The sequence below is a fragment of the Papaver somniferum genome, chromosome 8, assembly GCF_003573695.1.
Source record: "Papaver somniferum cultivar HN1 chromosome 8, ASM357369v1, whole genome shotgun sequence".
Classification (NCBI taxonomy): Eukaryota; Viridiplantae; Streptophyta; class Magnoliopsida; order Ranunculales; family Papaveraceae; genus Papaver; species Papaver somniferum.
The window spans coordinates 85,378,122-85,400,200 of record NC_039365.1 but is presented as its reverse complement, the minus strand read 5'-3'; the positions used below and the strand labels follow the sequence as shown (position 1 = coordinate 85,400,200).

The 22,079-nt window shown below is 37.3% G+C and overlaps 1 protein-coding gene across 4 annotated transcripts; it reads right to left on the bottom strand.

Annotated features, from left to right (window-relative positions):
- Positions 1-1,709: 1,709 nt before the first annotated feature.
- On the bottom strand, positions 1,710-12,587 carry LOC113301878 (HEAT repeat-containing protein 6-like). 4 transcript variants are annotated; one of them, XM_026550718.1, is made up of 27 exons: positions 12,275-12,587; positions 12,103-12,189; positions 11,674-11,849; positions 10,975-11,251; positions 10,834-10,901; positions 10,672-10,741; positions 10,209-10,574; positions 9,899-9,978; positions 9,725-9,776; positions 9,395-9,548; positions 9,127-9,214; positions 8,876-8,978; positions 8,695-8,785; positions 8,097-8,194; positions 5,839-6,036; positions 5,431-5,673; positions 4,994-5,089; positions 4,807-4,901; positions 4,624-4,687; positions 4,441-4,525; positions 4,261-4,334; positions 3,756-4,028; positions 3,477-3,550; positions 3,150-3,256; positions 2,752-2,870; positions 2,572-2,649; positions 1,710-2,477 (listed from the first exon to the last, which is right to left on the bottom strand). In XM_026550718.1, exons 1-27 carry the CDS (start codon positions 12,449-12,451, stop codon positions 2,211-2,213), a joined length of 3,660 nt encoding a protein of 1,219 aa, XP_026406503.1. In that variant the 5' UTR covers positions 12,452-12,587; the 3' UTR covers positions 1,710-2,210. The 4 variants fall into 4 exon arrangements, 3 of the variants coding, with proteins under 3 accessions (XP_026406503.1, XP_026406504.1, XP_026406505.1); XM_026550719.1 differs by having other exon boundaries at positions 8,097-8,185; XM_026550720.1 differs by having other exon boundaries at positions 11,772-11,849; positions 12,275-12,323.
- Positions 12,588-22,079: the final 9,492 nt, after the last annotated feature.

The window sequence follows — 22,079 nt, the reverse complement described above, 5'->3', positions numbered from 1 at the left end:
CACCTTGAGTATCAAGGAATATCTTTAAACAATAAAATATAAGATTTGTACACATGTTCAAATTACTCACAATGTCAACATCTTGAACTTTCCTATATCGGAAATCAGTTTTCCCATGGGGACCGGTCCTACTATAGATCCCCAATAGGTAGGGATAGGTCCTGTTAGAAATCCCCGAACAAAGATCAGTCCTGCTATAGATCCCCAATAGGAACCGGACCACCAATCCATTGATTTCTTTCAACTACGAAATAAGTTTCGTGCGTCTACTTCCTTAAACTCATGTAATCAAACATAGTTTTTTAGGCATGAAATCAATCCTAAGTTCGTTACACAATCTAGTAACAAGTTACCAAGATATTGTCTATGTCGCAGCTACGAAGTTCAAAAGATAGGCATTATACTTCGTAATTCAACATACCAAAGTTGTGAAACAACTTGTATATTCTTCCTTGACACTATGATCGTAATAAGATGATCAAGTCTCTAATACTAGAGTTTCATATATATAACTTCACATGTTATATTTTCAATCTAAGCGACTTGAAAGTAACGTTGATAGAAATAGAAACAAGTCAAGTCTTCTATTACTAACCTCAAGTAGAATGATGATGTGTTCGTTGATGTCGATACGTCTTCAGAGTAATACTTGTATGTCTCAACATTTCTAGACTTCCAAGTCTAACCTAACGAAGTTGACTCTAGTAATATAATCAAGCAACTTTGAGTTTTGAAACTAAAATATGATAATCAACGTTGACATATCAACGCTTGATGGGTTCAACTGAACAATACTCTAACATTATCATTTAACAAAAAACAATTATATGGAATAATAAGATCATTTTACGAATGATGTATGATAATGACGTTAGACTGTATAAGTACAAAACCATAAGGAAAGAGAACAAAGTAGAGAGCGAAAGTCTTATTTTTTGGGGTAAAAATTGGTTGAAAAATTAAGTTTCCAACCAAAAAGATTTTCTATTCCAATAACGATGGCCGGAATATGTATCCCGATTTTAGAGGGGTACACAAATTTGGACTTCTTGTCACACTATTTCACTTATTCGACACTAATTCTTATAAAACCTAAAGTACAATGAATTTGAAGTTAATGTTTGGATAATATTATTTTATTTTATTTTTATTTTTACTTTTGATAAAATAACGAAATCTTCGTAAAATGCTTCACGGTCTTACATATGACACAATTATCTATTACTTGGAAAATCAGTTTAAGATTTGACATCTCGGAATGCACAAATTTTTGATAAAATTGTAGAGCTTTGTAACCAAATAAATATTATCTTTAAATTCATTGACGTTTGGGTTTTATAAAAATAAAAAATATTGTGGAGAATATGAGATCCTCAGCCAAACAACGATGGGTAATATATATCACATCATATACTCCTTTCGTTCCATTTTACTTGATGTTTTAGGGTTTTTTTTATGTTCCAAAATAGATGAGTGTTTTGATATTTTTCCTAAATTCTCACTAATTTGCCTTTGCTTTGGAATCATACCATACCATTATGATTCATTGAAATCAGTAAATGGATAATTAATCTAATTTTTAAATCCACTCCATGAAGGATAAATATTCTATCCCAAGTAAATTACAATGGGATCCGTAATTTACACTAAATATAGAAACTAAAAAAATAGGTATTTTAAATTTTTAGGAAGTTATTAATATGGGTAGATTCGGAAAAAATTTATTATCATAATAATGTCTCCAAGCAATTAAGCATGTATTTCAACATTCTTCTGCTTTGAGTACCCTAAATATGCGCCAGCAGTTGAAAATCATTCCCAATGAAGCTAATAAACACCACCACACTACCTCTAACTTACATTAGATTACAACTGTCTGTACATTTAGAAGTACAACAAAATAGTTATTCCATATTCTCCTCCACACTTTCTCAAAAAAAAAAGATTCCTCGCAAACATGAATCCTGTTTTAGTTACAGAATGGAATGGTGAAAATCCGCAGCTACTAATGTGTACAAATTTTATGTCCTAGTGTCCCTGATACAAAAATCTTTTGGCAACCACAACAGCTTGCATTACTTGGAGTTTGATCATCAAGATCAGACCAACTGATAATATGCTAGAATTGTGTTTTGGGTCTTGCTCACTCACCTTAAGATTGGGAGAGTGAAATCACTCATTTGATGGCGTGTTGCATATTATTGTGGACATTAAACTGAAAAACAAGCCACCGGAGCAACTTTGGATATACAATCTATCAGCTTTCCAAATCTCTTTGCAATTGCTTCGTGGTTACTGCCTTCATAAACTTCAATTAAAGACCTAATAGTCCTGGATATCATTTCTTTTTTCTGAATGAATGACAAGGAAATGTCGTTTTGATTTTCAGCTGAAGTTGCTCCATCAGCCAGCTGATCACTTGTATCCATTAGTGATGAGCAAACCAACTTAAGCCACTCCTCCAGGAAAGATGCTTTCTGTGTAAATATCGGAGGGAAAAGGGTATAAAAGTCTAAAATTTGAGAAAATGATCAGATACCAATTTACACAATTCCAGTATAGATTGCTTACTTTGACAAGAAACTCTTTCAGAGGTTGATGTTCAGTGGATGAAGCAAGACCAAGCACATGCAAATTGGTTGACGTAAGCTGCATAAACCAAATTGAAGGAAATTAATAGAAGCCAAATATGTTTACATCTGAAAGAACCTTGATAACTGAAGGTGTTAGGCAACCTTCCAAGTTACAAACCTGCTTCTCAAGTGCATCCCTATATTTGAAACTTGACGCTGCTGATATCTGATCTGAACCTAGAGTTTCAAGTACATGTTCTAAACCTTGAATGACATCTGAGAACGAGCTACCGTAATCTGTAGTCACAAACACAATAGAGCAGAAGGAAATGGTATTAGAATCGTGGTTCAGTACAACAAACCGCAATGCTAAAACTCAGACGGATAAAAAATGAATTTGAACTAAGAAATATCATTTTCGGGATAAGGATAAACAATGACAACTAGAAAGATCAACTTGAAGTGCTCAACAAGAAAACCCTTGTTAAAATAACCAAGAAAATTCCAGTACATGCACCAAAATAGTGTAAAACTACAAGCTTAGAAGGAGAAAAAAATCATGCACCCATAACCTACCGGACACTGATCCTGGCACAGCCAATGCAGCAGCAGCATGAATTCTTATCTTATAATTAGAAGAATCGCGAACGAGCAGAAGAAGAATACTGAAAACAGAAGGAGCCCTACAAATATTTTTGAAGATACTGTTAATTAGTGTTTATACATGAAAAACATTTATGGTATATTCTTTATCATCAACACCTGTTTTGAAAATTTGTTTTAGAAAGCTTGGACATAAATAAATTAGAAACAAGATTTATTTTCCTCTTGTGCACATTAATCCTCTGGTTCCATTTCACATCACTCGAGTAACGAAAGTGCACAGAAGGTACAAACCCTTACCACACCATATCTTCAAATCTTAATGTCTCGTTCAAGAATAGATTGCTCAGCGCATGACAGACATTCCATTGGACCTTTGGCATATCTTTAAACTCTCAGGTAAACAAGAGATGGAAAAAATCAAAAGGGCCGTGCACTTTTTTTTTGTCCAGATTATTTTATTTTATTTTCGGAAAAGAGGCCTTGTACATTAGATGAAAAGCTCTGATTCACAATCACTTATGTTTCAAGAGCATTTAACAAGTTGGTGCGCAGGACTAGAGTACAAAATAAGAATACCTTTACATTTCCAGTAGTCACACAAGAAACAAACGCTTGGACCATCTTTCCCAACCAGTCTGAATCTCCTAAAGGAGCCAAGACAGAAATGGAAAATGATGCTTGTGAACTGTGGCAAGCAATTGGATCACTTTTTGGAGGGGGCATGTCAGCTCTGGGCTTTGCTAGAGATGAATCCACAAAACCCGTTGCCCCATTTTGTATGGTAGTTGATTTTGAAAATCTAACAAATCTCGACAGATTCCCAAGAGCCCTTACAGCATTTGATTTGATCTAATACGTAAAAACAAACAACATTTCTTAAGCTCCAAATTGGATTTGAAAAAACTTGCATAGATATGAAATGATATCTGAAGATGTATTTCGTTGAACTTCAAATATGTAACTATTAATGGCAAAAACAAACAATTAACTTCCAACCACAAATAGAAGTTAAGCTTAGTATGGAACCTTAGAATAAGGTGGAAGTAACGTATTTCAAAATAGGGTAGACTGGGTGGTTTACCTTGTCATTATCCTTGGTCAACCGCAGAGCACAGTCAGCTAAAAGGTCTATTCGCTGAGAATCAGTTCTCAGGTCTATAATTTTGAAAAAACCAAGACAAGGATACATGAAAGTAGATTAGTGAAATCAAAACTGAAGCAATCAAAAAATATAATCAAAAGTGTGTACCCCAAAAGTCACCTTCAGAAAACTCTTCCAAATCACTTACTCTATGCCGCAGTGCATCACAGATATTTGCCAAAGCCCATGAGGCTGTTATTCGAACCTGCAATACAACTATCCATGTGAATTTGTTTTCCTGATGCTTGGAGATAAATATTAATTATGAGATCTAGAAAAGGTGTGGAAACTAAAAAAAAATACCGAGACTAATGGATCGTGAGTGTTTTTCTCGCACGCATGGATAAACGTGTCCAAGATCTCTGTTCTACAAGATTCAAACCTCTGTTAAGTTTATACTGCCTCAAGATCCCACCAAAACTTGGATGGTGAGTTGGTAATTAGCAAAAATACAAATTTCGCACAAAATACGAAACACATAACCACCTATATGAGATTTGTGGGAAACATGCTATGACACCAATGGCTCGACAAGCAGCTGACCTAACTGAAGCAACCTCATCATGCAGCGCCATTCTGATCTATAGATTTAGCAGCAAGAGTTTTGGTAATCAATAAACTACCAACATCTAAGGTTACAGCGAACTGTAGTTAATGACTTGTCTGAACTTACAGATGATGAAAGAATAAGATCCTGTTTTTCCTTCACAAGCGAGAAGAAAACATAGGACGTAATACCTGCAAAACAAGTAACTGCAGCAGCTCGCACCTGTCAGGCAATTAAAATGTACATGAGGAAAATTAATTGTAAACTAGGTATCTATCAAGATAAGTCTGGGTACTGAGTGCTTAAAGCATAGTTATACTGTCAGAGAAAATTTGAACACTCCTGAAATATATGCCCCATGTCTCTGATGGCAGGAGCAGTTAGAACAATAAATAAATTTTCTAGTTTAAACGTGGTTCCTACAAGCATGAGAAAATTACCATCTTAACATCCCAACTACAGCACATGGTTAATATCTGAAGCTTACACTACAGTAATAATTTGCATCAGAAAAGTAGAGCAGGAATGTAAAATGTAAAAATTAAGGGAATCATCTGACAAACCATTGGGGATCGTTGCCGTAATATCAGTGGTAGATGCTTCTCAATTGCTTCACACCACTGTTCATTTCCTGTAGAATCTGCTAAATGATCAAATTTAGAAATATCAAGCCCATGTGATGGAGCTGATGAAATTTTTTTTACTCTTGTTCTGTCAGATGTAAATGGGGTGTCCAGTGATCTGTCATCTAAAAGATCTTCAGTTCCTCTAAATCCAGATATTGCCCGCAGGCATTCATCCAAAACCTGGAATTTTTCGTAGTGAGGAAATATAAAGAACTATAATGCCACGACGAGGATAGATATCATCTGACAGTTTGACATAAAAGCAGTATTTGATATAGCACATCAACATAAGAAGTAATTTTCGAGAACTCTAGATTATTAACGACTGTCATAAGGGGTTTGTACCTTAACAGCAGCCATAGTGCATCGTTCTGTGAGAGGTCCTGCAGGAATTCCAACATCTCCCCTTGATAGAGTAGTTAAACCCTCGGGAATAGGAACATCAGGAGTAGCTACATTAAGCAACTCAAATGTAATTGCAGAAACTTGTCGCCAACATGCTACCATTATGTTAGGGTAGTTGTGTGACACAGCCCTGAGGACCTGAAAGAATATATGCATAAGATTTACTTGATTAATAATTAAGAAACAGAAAAATTTAAGCATAGCTTTCGTCATGCTTAATATAGTTGAAATGCTGTCCTGGGCTATGCTAAAGAGGCCAGATCTAATCAATTAATTTTCTCTGGGTTACTAACTATGCTTGATTTCCGTAACACACCAGTTTAACTTGTCAGACCAGACGCTAAGTTGATTGACAAGGGCACTTGGTCAGTTCATCATAGTTGAGTCACACACATATCTGTGTTAGTGAGAAACAAGGATGCAGGGGCTTATGGTGCTTCTTTTGTCATTTTGGGAATGTTTACTACTCTCTAGAAGGGTGTTTCAGTCCTTAGTTTTGTGTTTCTTTCTAGTATAAATAGTTAGTTACTAAAGCAATATTGATTGGCCAATGCAGATATATAATGCTATCTGCCACATTGAAATTTACAACCAAATGTCTCTATTCCAACCACTGCATAAGGCCCCATACAGAAGATAGGCTGGTTCGAAATCAGATTTGTTTTACTTGCTTTGTTGCTACTGTTTTTACACAAGAAAGTGTGAAAAACGCACTATTGACGGGAACCCAACTCCCTTTCTCAATCTAAATAAGAGAGGTCTGACTATCTCATTATTGTCGAATTTGAAATGCCACGAAAATACATCAAACTGAAAGTTTATATTCTATTGGAAAAAAAAGGAATCAAATTCTAATGAGAATAGATAATCGACATAAATGGTAGGAGAATATAAAGCAAGGAATAGATGAAAGGAACAACCTAGTGTAGGAGGGATTACTCATCTTTCTAATCTTCAACACAAGAAACAAATTCACCCTTTTTACTAGGTTTTTCGAAACCTCGCCACTTTGGATTTCTAAAAAGTAGTTGAAAGAAAAAAAGTGGGTGGAGTATCTCTTTGACTAACTTAATTTCAGCCATGTGACGTTGAGGTCAGGAGCTTTGATTAACTTATTTTCATGTCATATTCAAGTTGTTCATAAACAGCAAGAGAGGGATCTTCATCGACTTCATTCATCTTCTTCAGCAACTCCAGCCAATGAATCTAAAGTTGTAACGGCTCTCTGCTACCTCTTTTCGAGAGTCCGCGTGTCCCTGTCGTTGCAGCATTTGCAACTGTGGCGACATGTTCCTCCATCATGATTCTAAGCTCAGCTAAAGTCAGAAGTTTCTGACTTGAATGACAAGATGCATGCTGAAGATACTCAATGTTAGCTTCTTAATCTAGAACATCTTCAGCATGCATTCAAAATTCACAAATCAAAAACTTTGAATTTCACCCCTCTGATGATCAAGTCAAGAGCTCTAATTAACTTATTTTCAAGTCTGCCATGTTCAGGTTGTTCATAAACAGCAAGCGAAGGATTTTCATCGCCTTCCCGTCATTCATCTTCTTCAGCCAATGAATCTAAATGGTTGTGACGGCCCTCTGGTATCTCTATTCGGGAATCTGGGCGTCCCTGTCGCTGCAGCATTTGCGTCGCGACATATTTCTCCATCATAATTCTAAGCTCAGCTAATCTGTTAGGTTTTCATTGCCTCTACCACCACCTCTACCTCGACCTACCATTGTATCGAACTAAGGTTCGGATTGGTGTCCCTCCTAGATTTGGAGGCAAGCATAGAAAATTATGATGAATGGAAACATGTAGCGGACGATCGAAAAGTACTCATTGCGTAGAAGGTTGGAGGAACGATCTAGGCGAGGTAAAGAGAAAATCAGCACTTGGGAGCACAACGAATTTCTTTCATATAACCTGCATCAACTTGAACTTAGTGCAGGGGAGTACACGGTTATCTAACGTTCCAATGTTCCAACTTTGCATTTTAATTGCTATCTGTTTTACTCCGTTCTTCTATCGATTCACTTATAAGAAACACAACAGACAGGATGGTGTTTTCATTGTTGGGTTGATACACCCTGATATGGATCAGTTGGCAGGAATCTAGTTCACGACCGAGAATTGTCTTCCAATAAAATACAAGAGCAGACCGCATCACCATGCTAAAGAAGAGTTGTAACGGGAACACAATTACCTGTAGAGCCTCAAAACTTATTGTTGGGTTCGTTACTCGCTCAGAAAATTGAAATATCATAGCAAGAACACTTTGCCTCCCTTCAGCTACTGTTACACCTAAAGCACATATGAATTAGGTCTATCAAGTCATACTAATTCACCAATGAAATTAAACTCTAAAGATAGATACTAATGAAAAATCTCAAAATTACTAATGCATCGGCAAGATATATTGAGCTTCCACTTCAGTAATTTTGCTATAAACTATTATCGATTATCAAGTCCCAATTTACATCAAATTCAAAACACAGAGGATTTCGTAATTTCCAACAGAAAAATGAGTGAATATCTTTCCGAGTTACCAATGCTATATCATTAATACACGAAAGAGATTGACTTTTGTACTTAAGTGTTGGTCATAAACATCTGACAGCTAAAAAACTCTATATCACAGTCACACAATTATAATATATAAATATATGAACCTCTACCACCTAATGACCTATCAATGATACAACTTCCAATGTTTAGCTAATGAACAACATTCTACTCTGCATAATCTTCAAAAGTTAATTTCACAAACTAACGAGATACAGCGAGTTATGTCAAAGATTAACCTGCAGAAATTCCTTCTTGAAGTATATCTTTGAGCTGCGATGATGGAGGTGAGGTGGAAAAAGCTGCCCCCAAGCAACCTAGAGCAGTGACCTGTCATCAGAGATTTCCGAGCAAAGGAGTTAATTTGGGCATCACCATATTGAAGTTCTACATACTTAGTTCCAATATCAAAGAACGAACCATAAGACCGTTCTGATCAGTTCTAGACTGGAACCCCTTCATCATCCTTGTTTGAACACATGAAACAACAGATGGCAGCAAATCCCCAGGCATTCTAGCATATCTGCTCCAGAGTTGCAAATAGACACAGTTATCAACATTTGGAGCCAAATAAAGAAAAAATACAAAAAGCATGAAGCAGAATTGATGCTGGCTGAGAGTCAATTCCCAAATGATAAGGAAAGAAAACTTGTTAGAAGACAGAATCATACGGGGTGGCGGCGATCAAAAGCATGAGAACTTTAAAAGAGGATGCCAGCAACCCACTATGAGTTTCATGCTGAACCATGTGGAGAACACCTGCACCACAAAATAGATTTTATAGAAAGGATAAAAACTTGAGCTTTGCACTATCCACCTACAAGACCACAACCTAAATGAACGCGCAACTTAAAAAACTAAGGTTATAAGGAACTCGAGTGTCAGTTTCTTTCTATGCAAATCTTATATCCCACACCAAAGACCTGCCTTTTCTCTTACCAGTATGAAGTTGCATCAATATTTGCCCAAGAGAGCTTGAAAGTGCAGTATATGATCCACGCTTAGTAGTCTCCTTGTATTCTGCTACTTGTAAAAAGAATGACGAAACCCCATTCAAAATGGTAGCTAAGGTTGAGGCAGCAGTAATCCTTGTCTAAGGCACCATAGTAGGATATGTAAGATACATGCACCAGAGAAGACTGTGTAGTTTGTTTCTTAAACACAAAAAGAAGCAGGACCCTTTCACCAATAGGAATATATGTCTACATAAGGTTTGGAGCAAAACAAAGACAAACAAATTGTATAGCAGAAGAAAAAGGGGACCTTTACCTTTATAACAGGATCAAATAACAAGCATGTCATTAGATTTGCTTCATATTTCCTGTGGAATGCACATATACGAACCTGGATATAGTTAGAAAAAAAAAAGGATACTTTCTTTTTGTTAAAGGATTACACCGAGATACAAAATAATAAGCAAATCGGCGAAAATAATAACTTCACCTGGGATGCAGTACATCACTTGTCGGCAGAAGCATTGTACAATGAGAAGTAAGTGACTTCGGTTCAGCTTGGCAGATATCCTTGTAGTAGGCAATAGACATAAAAATATCAGCTCTTAGTAAGATTCAACATAAAAGAATTTCCAAACCAGAGGAACATATTACTTCTAAATGATTTTCCCATCTCTGTGATACCAACACTGTAGGTTCTCACAACCTAGGCTACGTGACCAATCAGCATAAATAACTACAACAATGAAACGGTGAGAAATCAATACTCTTACCAAGACTGATGAAGGATAGTGTGGTACCTGTACACAGATAATAGCAGCGATCCTAGCCTTGGAGCTTTGAAAGTAGTCCATATCTTTGCCTGACCCTTCACTATCACTGTGCTCTGAATCCGATGACGTAAAACCAAGCATAGAAGTCTCATTGTCTGAGAAACTTCTAGAATCCCAGGATTTCGATGAGGTACTACTCGTTCCCTCCCTTTTGCGTAGGTGAGGGGGTCTGTAACGACCAGATTCATTTTTTGTAGATTCTGGCGATCTGGTCTTGTGGGTTAAGGTTACGGAACTTAACTCCTTGTGGATTGTATTTCGACCAGCTAAAGAGGGTCGATTAGTTAACCCGTACATAAAGAACATCCGCAAAGTTGCTACAAATCCTGGCACCTGAAAGCAAGAACAGATCATAATGAGTAAGCACCAGAACTTCAGAAGATATTTTGGTTTTTCCAAATTAAATCTTGGGAAAGAACTCTAAACTTACATGCTCTGATAAGGAAACCTTAGGTTCTGAAAGAACTAAATGCAGACACTGAAGTAGAGATGTGTAAAACCTGACAGATTGAGTGCATGATTCTATGGTCAGTAAGCTTCAAGCTAGATTAGCAAGTTTGTTAAGGTACTCTACAAGCTGAAAAATATGTACCTGGACATCAGACTGTCTTCCACAAGTGAGTTCTTAGCTGCCAAGGAATCCATTACTTTCCTCAAACCCTAGCCCACCAAACATAAACATAAGGTTCACATAAGTTGCGATATAACTTTACACTGATGAAAACGATCATACCTCAAGAGTCAATTGCCAAATCTCTAGTGAAACAGGAGTTCCCATTCTTGCATGTACTTCCCCAATCATGACAAAGACCACTGTATGGACCTCCCACGGATTTTTTGATTTGCAGATTTTATTTCCGGTATCAGAAACATAATACCGTTGGTTCCCATTTGAGTAGGGTGATGAAAACAACTCAGCATGCAAGCATGCAACGGCTAGGAGCAGGAGCTTAATTAACTGAGTGTTTTCAGGGAGTGCACACTTTCTGCTATTCCTATCAGCCAAATATCTGGGATAATTACCAGATGACTCTTGTCAAATCATTGTGCCAAGAACTGGTTTAACACAAACATGAGAACCAAAAGCTGAATGGAAAATAAAATAAGTTAGCATGGGTTTGAGGTTTCTTTAAATTCACTTAGTACTCTTCCACTTTTTAACTCTGCCATTCACATCCTCATATTTATAACATTCTCTTATACCCTTTTATTTTTCTTCGTTTATCCATGTTTCTCACTAAAAAAAGTTAAAAAAAATTGAAGGTGGAAAACCATTTGAAACCCCCAAATCAACAGAAACTTCCACACATGCTCAACAGAATCTTCTTTGAACTCAACAAAAACTCAAGAACCAAACCAGATATAGGATGGCTGAAGAACGTGAAAACAAATTTTAGGACCTAACATTATGGTGGAAATGATGACAACTGACCTCAGAATATGTACAATCTCCATACTTGCCTTCAATCTAACGGCATTCCCTGGTGAAACTATTTGAGAATCTGATTTACCAAGAAAGTGCTGCAGTACCTTTCCAAGAAAATCCAGCATAATAGACCAAAATGATGAATTGATTTCCAGGGTGACCCTACTAATAACACCATGAATCTACATTCATCATTTCAAACTCAAGTAAGCACATTGAAATTCAGCATTAAACATACAAAACAATAAGAATTCAATATGACAGAGTGAATTCAATATTACCAAGTCGCAAACAAAAAAATTACCAGAAAGGGGAGCATTAGTACTAAATTTGAGCTCTTTATTAAGACAAACAGTTAAAGAGTACTAATAAGTAAAGGTAATGCTTCAAAAAACAAAACAAAAAAAGTGAAGGTAAATGAAAAGGTGGGATTACCAAATGACAGGTATGAACATATATATCGGTCACATTTTCGTCGCTATTCTTGGCTAATTCCACTAGAAGCTTTATATCCGAGGTAACCTAAAACAGAAATATAGTAAAATAAGAATAACATAAATCAATTTTACATTAAGGGAGATAAAAAAAAAGATACGACTGTCTATACCTCATTAGATGAAAGATCTTTTAAAGCTTCCATTAAGCTATGAGAGTGAGAGAAAACGAGATTTTGAAGGAGAGAAGAGAGAGATGTTTGAGGAGGAGAAGTTAGGGTTTCGTCTCTTAAGGTAAGAAATTCCGTTCTCCATGATCTCACTGGATTTGCAGTAGTCGTAGTCATCATCACCAGTCTTCGAAGTTTAGGGTTTCAATTTGAAAGCAACGAGAAGAGGAGAAAACCCCATGGATTCATTTGTCAGTCACCAAAAGAGGAAAAGTAACATATCATGGAACCAGTGGCGGGAGGTAAAAAACCGAATGCGGGGTGCCCTTAAAAATCTGTTGCCATCAGGTAAGCTCTTGGAGTCGGCAAGTTAAAAAGGGGCAATTGGGAGAGCATACGATGCCGACTGAGCATGGGTCGGAATGGACCGGTTTTCACCTCATCCACATTCAGGGCCAGTTCTGCGATTTTTGTGGCCTAATGCAATTTTTTTGGGGATTTTAATAAAGTGTCACACTTCCAATTTGCAGTTTAAGAAAATGCCACCGTTTTTTTCAGAGTTTATTTAATGCCACACGTTTGACCTTTTCCATCCAAAAAAATTTGTTGCCATCAGTTAGTGCATAGGTGGCATTTATCCAGCTTAGTAAAAGACATATACACCCTCAAATCTGTCACCAACTCACCAAACCCATTCCTTATTTTGAACAGTGTAAGTCATTGCCGGTCTGAGTTGGCTAGTTGGATCGGTCATCGTGCTAACCAGAATAAGCCATCGCCGGTACTGAGTTGATTCAACATAACAAAGATTAGATCGAGTTTCAGCTGTTTTCTGCGCTTTTCTCAGGCAAATTTCAGCCAGTTTCCCTGCAAATTCCTAACATTCATCTATACTTCCATCGCTGCTTCATTCTTTTCAGTTCTCTAACATCCAATAAACTTATCGTGTCCCTGCAATGATTCAATCTAACACAAACACATTCAATTTCTATCTTGAGCCCTAAATTCTTCTCTGCAACCCATAACTCAAACTCAAACACATTCACAGCACAATCATCTCACAACACTACTAGGACCATGCCTATGAATCACTACTCAACTCAAAACCCCTCTTTATCACAGACCCATTCATTCCATGGCAGTGAGATTAATGTCCATTCGATCAGTCAACAACAACAGGAGATTCAAATTTGTCTTTCCTTCTGTTAAATCTCAATTCCACCAGTGCTTCCATCTGCATAGACAACACCAACAACATACATTCAAACCCTAAATTCTAAACTGTAATCATGGCTTCATGTCATAACCACCATACTCATCTTATCCATCTCAATTCACTGTTTATAGATACGTCCATAAATTCAACAACAAAACTGCGTAACTTAAACAAAGTTCATAGAGAATAACAATTACCTCAAACTCATTTACTCAAGCACCAGCCAGTTCATCCCAGATAACTTCATAATTCATCTGAGTTCCAAATACAAACTCTAACTATTGAACTTAAGCTAGTCTCCAACCGTAACTCTCAATTCAGATCAAACCCACCTCCAATTAATCATCTAAACCCTCAATTCAGTTCATCCATCAACATCAGTTTTTAACCAACCCTAATTCAATTCCCAAATATTATATTCTCTCAATCAAACTCAATTCATCCATCAAAATCTTCCAATCTATTCAACCCATCCTTTAATTCCTTCTTATTCACCCTTAATTGAATCTCGAAATTCATTTCAGGAACCCTAATTTCTTCACAATTTCATTAACATCTCAATTCTTCTTCAAGACAATACTACAACTTCAATTTAGCAATAACCCTTTGATCTTCATCTGTTAACATCCCGTTTAGCTTATCAATTCCAAATAAACTCAACATCAAACTCTAACCTTCACAGAAACACTTCGCTTCAACTCAATCGTGGATTCTAACCAAACCCAACTATGAACTCATCAGCACCACACTCGGTTGATTGGTTTCACTAATTTTTTGCAAGGTTTTCTCAACAGAGATTTCATCTCTGGAACGCCGGAGAAAAAGAAGAAGGAGAAGGAAGAGAAGAAAGGAAAGAGAAAGAGAATTCAAGTGTAGTTAAGTAATGTTGCTTCTTGTGACTGATTCAAATCGACCTAATAGTGTGAGTCATTGTCGAGTTTGGACCAACCCGAATTCAAGAGTAGTTAGGTAATGTTGACACGTTGTATTGACTTTTTCAATGATTATAGACCGAGTTAGTGGGCCCTGACAGAATATCTAACGGTTGTGGCATTTAATAAACTCTGGAAAAAACGGTGGCATTTTCTTGAATCGGGATTTGCAAGTGTGGCAGTTTATTAAAAATCCCATTTTTTTTTTGTACCCCATTAACGCATGCTTGATACTGGTGAGCCAACAGGACATTCGAAACTGATGGTAAAAGGAAAAATTTAGAAATGTTGCTTCAAAGTATTAACTAAAACTTCATTAACATGTCAATCAAGAGTTGGTGTCTAACAACTAAGAGTTGTATCTCTTTTATGCACTATGGAAATGGTTCGGAACGCATGACATATATTAACCGAAAAACGGACTCTATTAGGATAAGTTTCAAACATCTTAATGGTTAAGCAAAGTAAAAGTGTAAACATGTCTATCTTCCCGAGGCTATAAATAGCCGTGTATTCTCTCCATTTTCATGTAACAGAACTTAAGAAAAAATAATAGAAGCTGAATAACAAGGGACTCCAGCTCCCATATCCTCCCGTCTCTCTTTATCGTTTTTTATTTTTCATTTGTTCTGCTAGTATATAGTTTTGAGCTTTAGTTTTGAATCGAGAGTTGCACAATACGTATTTTATACTAGTAACTTGGACTAAATCCTTTTTGTGCCCCCCTCCAACTCGTGGCCTCAAGCAAGGCTTTCCTTGTTTTAAGGGGAGGGCCGTCCCTGTCCACATCCAATCCAATGCACTACGGATTTTAAATTCGACAGCCGCATCCAATTCAGATCCAACGGATTTACATCAAATGGATGCACGGATGGATGGATTGGATGCGAATAATCCAATGGATTTGTTTCAATTAAAATTCATAGTAAAGAAAATAAAACTAACACAAATGAGTCCTTCAAAAACCTACATATCCTATATATGTATACGAATATAAAAATACAATGTACTTATGTACAGCACCCCGAGCAAACACCTTAAAATTTCCTAAATGATCCATACTATTTTCTAGAACTATATAAATGCCCTTAATTTAACAGATATGAATGTCCAACGGATTTTCAATGTTGCATCCGGGTCCGATCCATAATCCATTGGATTTCAAAAATTTCATTCGCATCCAACTCATTAACGAACGGTCCGGGCATCCATTCGCAAAAGAACGGTTGGTCCTGGTTAAATCCGCGGATTACGGGCCACTTGCTCACCCTTATCTACAACAAGGAAACTTTGTTGTTTGGTCCTAGGCCCATATAGTTATTTATAGTAGGGTCCAACCGGATTTTATCCCTATCCTAAGGTCCAAAGTTTTTTGAATCAAGAAAATGACTACTATACCCTACTACTAAATATGTGTGAAACAATAGATTTCTCAGTATTCCATATATGTACTGCTGACTTATAATCTGAAAAGCAAATGCATGTTAAAAACAAGTAATAAGTCTATGAAAAAACAGAATCAAACACTTTTATTTCAGTATTCCATATATATATACTTGTGGATCAAACAAAAAAAAGTGGTAAAACTATAAACAATAACAAAACCAAAGCAGTATGTTTCAGTATTCTGTATATGTACTGTTGATTCATAATCTAAAAATCAACTGCATGTCAAAAACAAGTAATGAATCTATAAAAATACGGTACTGAAACACTTTTATTTCAGTATTCCATATATGTACTTCTGAATTATACAAAAAAATGATAAAACTATTAAAAAAAATAGCAATAGACTTGTATCCCACACTCCCATTTCTCCTTTAATTTCCCATACAAACACCACCTGCAAAAAACAGTTCATTATTTATTAGGCTATAACATTCAGAAATCGATTTCAGAGAATCCAAAACCAAATCAAAACAATATTTTTCAGTATGCCATATATGTACTACTGCATTCATAATCTAAAAATAAACTGCATGTCAAAAAAAAGTCATGAATCTATGAAAAAACATAATTGAAACACGTTTGTTTCAGTATACCATATATGTACCGTTGATTCATAACTTAAAAATCAATTTCCTGTCAAAAATAAGTAATGAATCTGTGAAAAAACAGAATTGCACACTTTTATTTTAGTACTCCATATATGTACTTCTGGATCAAACAAAAAAAGTGATAAAACTATAAAATAAATAGATAAATCAAATCAATATTCTTCGGTATGCCATATATGTACTGCAGTATTTTTCAGTATGCAATATATGTGCTTCTGAAACTCTTATATTTCGGTATTCCATATATGTACTTCTGGATAAAACAAAAAAAGGTAATAAATCCATAAAAATTAAATAAAAATTCAGTATGCCATCTATGTACTGCAGTTTTTTTCAGTATGCCATATATGTACTTCTGAAAAGTGAGAAAATCAAAAGCAATATTTTCCAGTATGACGTATATGTACTTCTGAAAAGATTTTATTTCGGTATTCCATATATGTACTCATGGATTAAACAATAACAATGATAAAACTATATAAAAAAAAATAAAAAATCAAAGCAGTAATGAATGTATATATGAAAAATCAGAATCTGAACACTTTTATTTCAGTATTTCATATATATCCTTCTGGATCAAACAAAAAAAATGATAATACTATAAAAAACTAAAAAAATCAAAGTAGTATTTTTCATTATGCTATATATGTATTGCTGATTCATAATCTAAAAAATCATTTGCGCGTCAAAAAAAGCTAACGAATCTATGCAAAAACAGAATCAAAACACTTTTATTTATATATTTCGTATATGTAATTCTGAATCAAATAAATAAAAAATTGTAAAGCTAGGTTTTTGTCAGTACTGCAGATACGTACTGATATAATCAAATCTACTGAAGAAATGAACAAAAAACGTGATTATTCATCTAGATCTGAACTATTTTCATAAAAGTAAAATAAACAATCAAGCATCCATAAAACGATTAGATATTAAAAAACCTAAAAGAACAATCAAGCGTCCATAATACGAAGATGAAAACGTCACGAAATCGATCATATCTTAATGATTCAGTTGAGAAACAAAAAAGAAAAAATTGGAGAGAAGATTACGTACACATAATAGGAGAGAATATTACCTGGAAACCACAAAAGATCTTCGTAAGCAATCTTCGTAACGAAAATGAATTGGAGAGAAGATTTCGTAAGCGGCAGTAGCAGAGAAGATGAGTGGGAGAGAGAAAAACGGATCCGAGAAACGCATGAAAAGAAAAATGAAAATAGCTAGATTATACTTGTGTTATAGTAGAAGGCTATTTCTGAAAATTTGAATATATACTTAATAGGTTCCGCACGTGTACTGGACCTGGGCTTAAAAAATCGGGTCCATTTTTCTTTTTTCTTTTAATTATGGACCTCCGGTTAGTGGGATTTAGTGGGTGGACCAGTCACTAACTAATACCACTGTAATAGTACTTGTAGGTAATTCCTACACAAAAATGGTCTTATAAGACTGTGCAATACATATAAGAGTTATTTTGTAAAAGGATCGGATGTTTAATGCCTAATTAGGGTCTGGGTCATGGAAGATGCAATTGATGCAAAAGGGTCATAGACTAACGGAAAACTATTAAAAAATCGTTAGCTGACTTTGTCATTTTCCATAACAGCTTGATCACAAGTTGATAGGCGTTGAATTTTTATATATCGTCAAAAGCTACATCTCTCTCGTACTTTTCCATCTTATCCCCATTTCTTGTTTATCTCAATCTATTGTTGTTGCTGCAACTGCAGTTTAAGATTTTGGTGGTTCTATTGAGGAAGATTACACTCTACCTGGTGATCTATGGCAATATATTACATCTCTTTCACAGATTAAAGAAATCCCCAATTCTGAAATTCTCAAAGAATTTCCATTCATCTTCTAGTGGCGGTGACTATGGAGATACAGCTTTAAGAATTGCTCATTCTTATGGGTGAAACTAATATTGAGAATCACTCAGGGATTTGTATGATTTTGTTATTCTTCCATTTATGCCTGCAAGGATTTTTTTTATTTGGAGAATTTGGTAAAAAAAAAAAGAGTCATAAATTCATATATATTGGCAAGTCCTAAGTTGGGGAATTACTTTTGATTTCATTTTTAAATAATAAACACCTAAATCTTGGTTTGTATTTTTCTTCGGGAGATCAGTTTTTCCTTTTGGGTACGTGTATGTCGGATTTATGCAAAGAAGATATAACAGTCAAGATATTCGACAAAATATCGTTGTATATTTTCCAGTTAAGTTTTTTACGGGATTATTGATGGTGGTTTTTAGCTTAGGGTTAAAACTGTAAAACCATGCATTTGATGTGACGTCACTCTGTGAGGAAACGGAGCCATGAGTGTCAACCTCTCCACTGACATGCTTATTGAGCCGTTCAATATACTTACATGAAATTTCTCCAGACTGGCGCATGTAGCAACCATCCCGGATGTTCTATAAATTTCGGCGCCTTGCCTATATTCACTTAATATAAGTTTCTTTGAATGCTTTCTATGCCATGTTCCCCGGTTGAACTTTTAATGTTGATATGGCATGACAATTTGTGTTCACTCGCAGCAGAGTAACACGAATTTCCAAATATCAAGGATAAGGTCTTTGCATACAGTATTCAATCAGAAAGCATGCTGCTCTCTGGCAATGAACTTAAAGAACTCTGTGTCAACACATGGAATTCAATCAATTGCTTTTGCGCCTTGCGCAGTATACCAGACCTTGCTTGTCGAAAGCAAGCCTAGGCAAATTAGGTAATTAATCCGCCATGAATTAGTAGGTGCAAAATCTTGCCCAGAATCAGAAAACAGGGAGCCGCAACAGCAAAGGAAGGCGTGGTCATGCCTTAGACCAACTGGCGCCACTTGCCATTGGCCACGCCCCATCCTAAACCGACCATATTTTCCTCGACTAATCAGGTCACCTCAAACTAGCCGCACGCATATAAGTTATGTATGGGCCCTTACTTGCCGGCCCCACTTCCCATCGACCAATCATGTTTCTCTAAATCCGCCACACTCACACCAGAAGTGTGGCCACGCCCATGCTTGGCCGGCCCTCTCCTTCCGACCGACCAATCAGGTCACTTTAAAATGCTCTACGAGCACTAGAGGTGTAGCGCGCCTTATGTTTGGCCGGCCCCTTTTCTTGACCAATCAAGTCGCTCTAAACTCGCCACTATACATTAAAGACCAAACGCGCCCAACCGCGCCACCATACTAACTGGCAACCCAAACGCGCTCTTCCACAACAACATTGTCATGCCAACATGTCACCCTGCCGCAGTAACATGAAAACATGCCACGCTGCCGCGGTAACATGCCAATGTGCCACAAATGACGCCTCTACGTGCTAATCCACTTTCTGTTTGTGGCCAATGCCATAACGGACTCCAATTAGGATTTCATGATCAAAACAAGACTTTTGCTTCAGTAGCATTAGCCAAAACCCTAATTTTGGTCATAGTCCACAACATGCCACGAGCCAATTTAGCCTTGGCCATGATTCCAAGCCTAACTTTGGCCACGGCGCCAAATCCTAGCCTTGGACACGCCGCCAAGTCCTAACTTTGGCCACGACGCCAAATCCTAGCCTTGGACATGCCTCCAAGCCCTAACTTTGGCCAGGACGCCAAATCCTAGCCTTGGCCACGCCGCCAAGCCCTAACTTTGGCCACGACGCCAAATCCTAGCCTTGGCCACACCATCAAACCCTAACTTTGGCCACGGCGCCAAATCCTAGCCTTGGCCACGGCGCTATGTCGCGGTCATGCCGCACGTGCTAAATAGAGTTGCGATGCGCCAAACCCTAATTTAGCTAAAAGTTGCCATGCCAACTGAGTCCAGTGACTCTCCTAAGGCCTCAATTTTAACTTAGAAACAGGGCCAATATTGTCGGATCCATATTCGGGTCTAACACCAATATGCCAAAACAGCTGCCACGGCTACGCCACTGGCATGCCGCTATGCCATGGCTCCGTCAGGCGCCACTATGCCAATGGCGCCACTTCGCTATGAAAACAAGATGCGTCCATAATCAATGACCATATTTCCTCATGAGATGCAATCTCGGCCACCCAAGTTCGCCACCGAACTGACAGACTTGTGGCAAGTTTCAGGAGACCAGCTGCCTAAATCTAGTAGCCATGGCTACGCCAGGCACCACTTGCACCACCGTTCCACTGGCATGCACGAGCCATGCCAGTCATGCCACATTGCCACTGGCGTACACCAAAACGACATTGCTCCATTATCAGGCGCCAACACAAGGTATCTATAATCAACGGCTACCCTCCTTCATGAGATGTGATCTCAGCCATCGAAGTTCGCAATCGAACTGACAAACCTGTGGAAAGTTTTAGGCGACCAGCCAAAACGAGCCTAATAGCATTACATGCTATTTTCCTGCGGTAAGTCTCTTGACTTTGACTTGCCACACGTAGCAAAGTGCTACATGTTTTCCACGAAAACACTCGAGACATCAAACATGTCACAAACTGGGGGATGCTCATCAGGGTATTGGTCTGGCGGTTTACAGCGTGCGGCGTGCAATGCGCCCGTTACAAGAAAGTGTCATGAAGTGGGACAATTAGTGGTGGTGAAAAGTAACAGTGTAAACGAATTCACTTCCTTCATCATGGAAGCATAATGTCTGACGGTTACACGAATTCACTTCCTTCATCATGGAAGCATAATGTCTGACGGTTACACGTTACTATATTTTTCCACCACTCAATCATTTCCACTTCCTACGAGACCAGGGTACGTTTCAATATGACTTGTATAAATAAGCTTCACCTATTTCCACCAAAGAACAAGTTTTGGCCGGAGAACAACACAATATCCAGAAATCACCTGGTAGCTTTCCATTCTGCTAGCCAGTTCTACTTTCTGATACAAGTCATAAACAACCACACATTCAGAATCAAGTATTTTAGTCTCAACACTTTCTTCGCTTCCCTCCCTAAGACCAATCCTTCTCCTTCACTTTGCGACCGAAGCAAGCCTGGAACGACCATTTCTTGGTTTAGGCCAGGATTGTACAAATTTATCTCTCGAATCAAAAGTACTCCCGTGTAGTGTATTGTTTAGGGTCTAGACTCGTTTCTCATCCACACACACAAAATTACCAAAATCGGCAAAAGCAGTTTTCACCCTCAAACATTGGCGACTACAGTGGGAGATTAATCTCTCGGTTGCAATATCAATTTCCAATTTTATTTTTCAACCCCGATCTCAAGATGGTAGAACTCAGGTCTGGATCAGCAACAAACCCTGAGAACACTGGCACTGAAATCATCCTAGGTACTAACATTCCTTCCAGTGGCATTAATACGCCAACCTGCCAATACCAGCGGCGTGGAAAATGTTCCTTCAGGTGTTACACCGACGATCACCAGAGCCAGAGCCGCTACTCCCAACATTTCTTCAAGTGTGACAGCTCCAACCATCACCAGAGCCGCTGCTACTCCACCATCAGGACGAGAGACTGGAGGAGCTAGAAGAAGCCGATCTCCTCTTATCACTGTTAATTTGATAGAAAGACAAAAGGTTCTCGTAAGGCTCAGACATACATGGCTACAACTCAGAAAGAGATACTTATTTTCCTAAGACACTAACGGAGC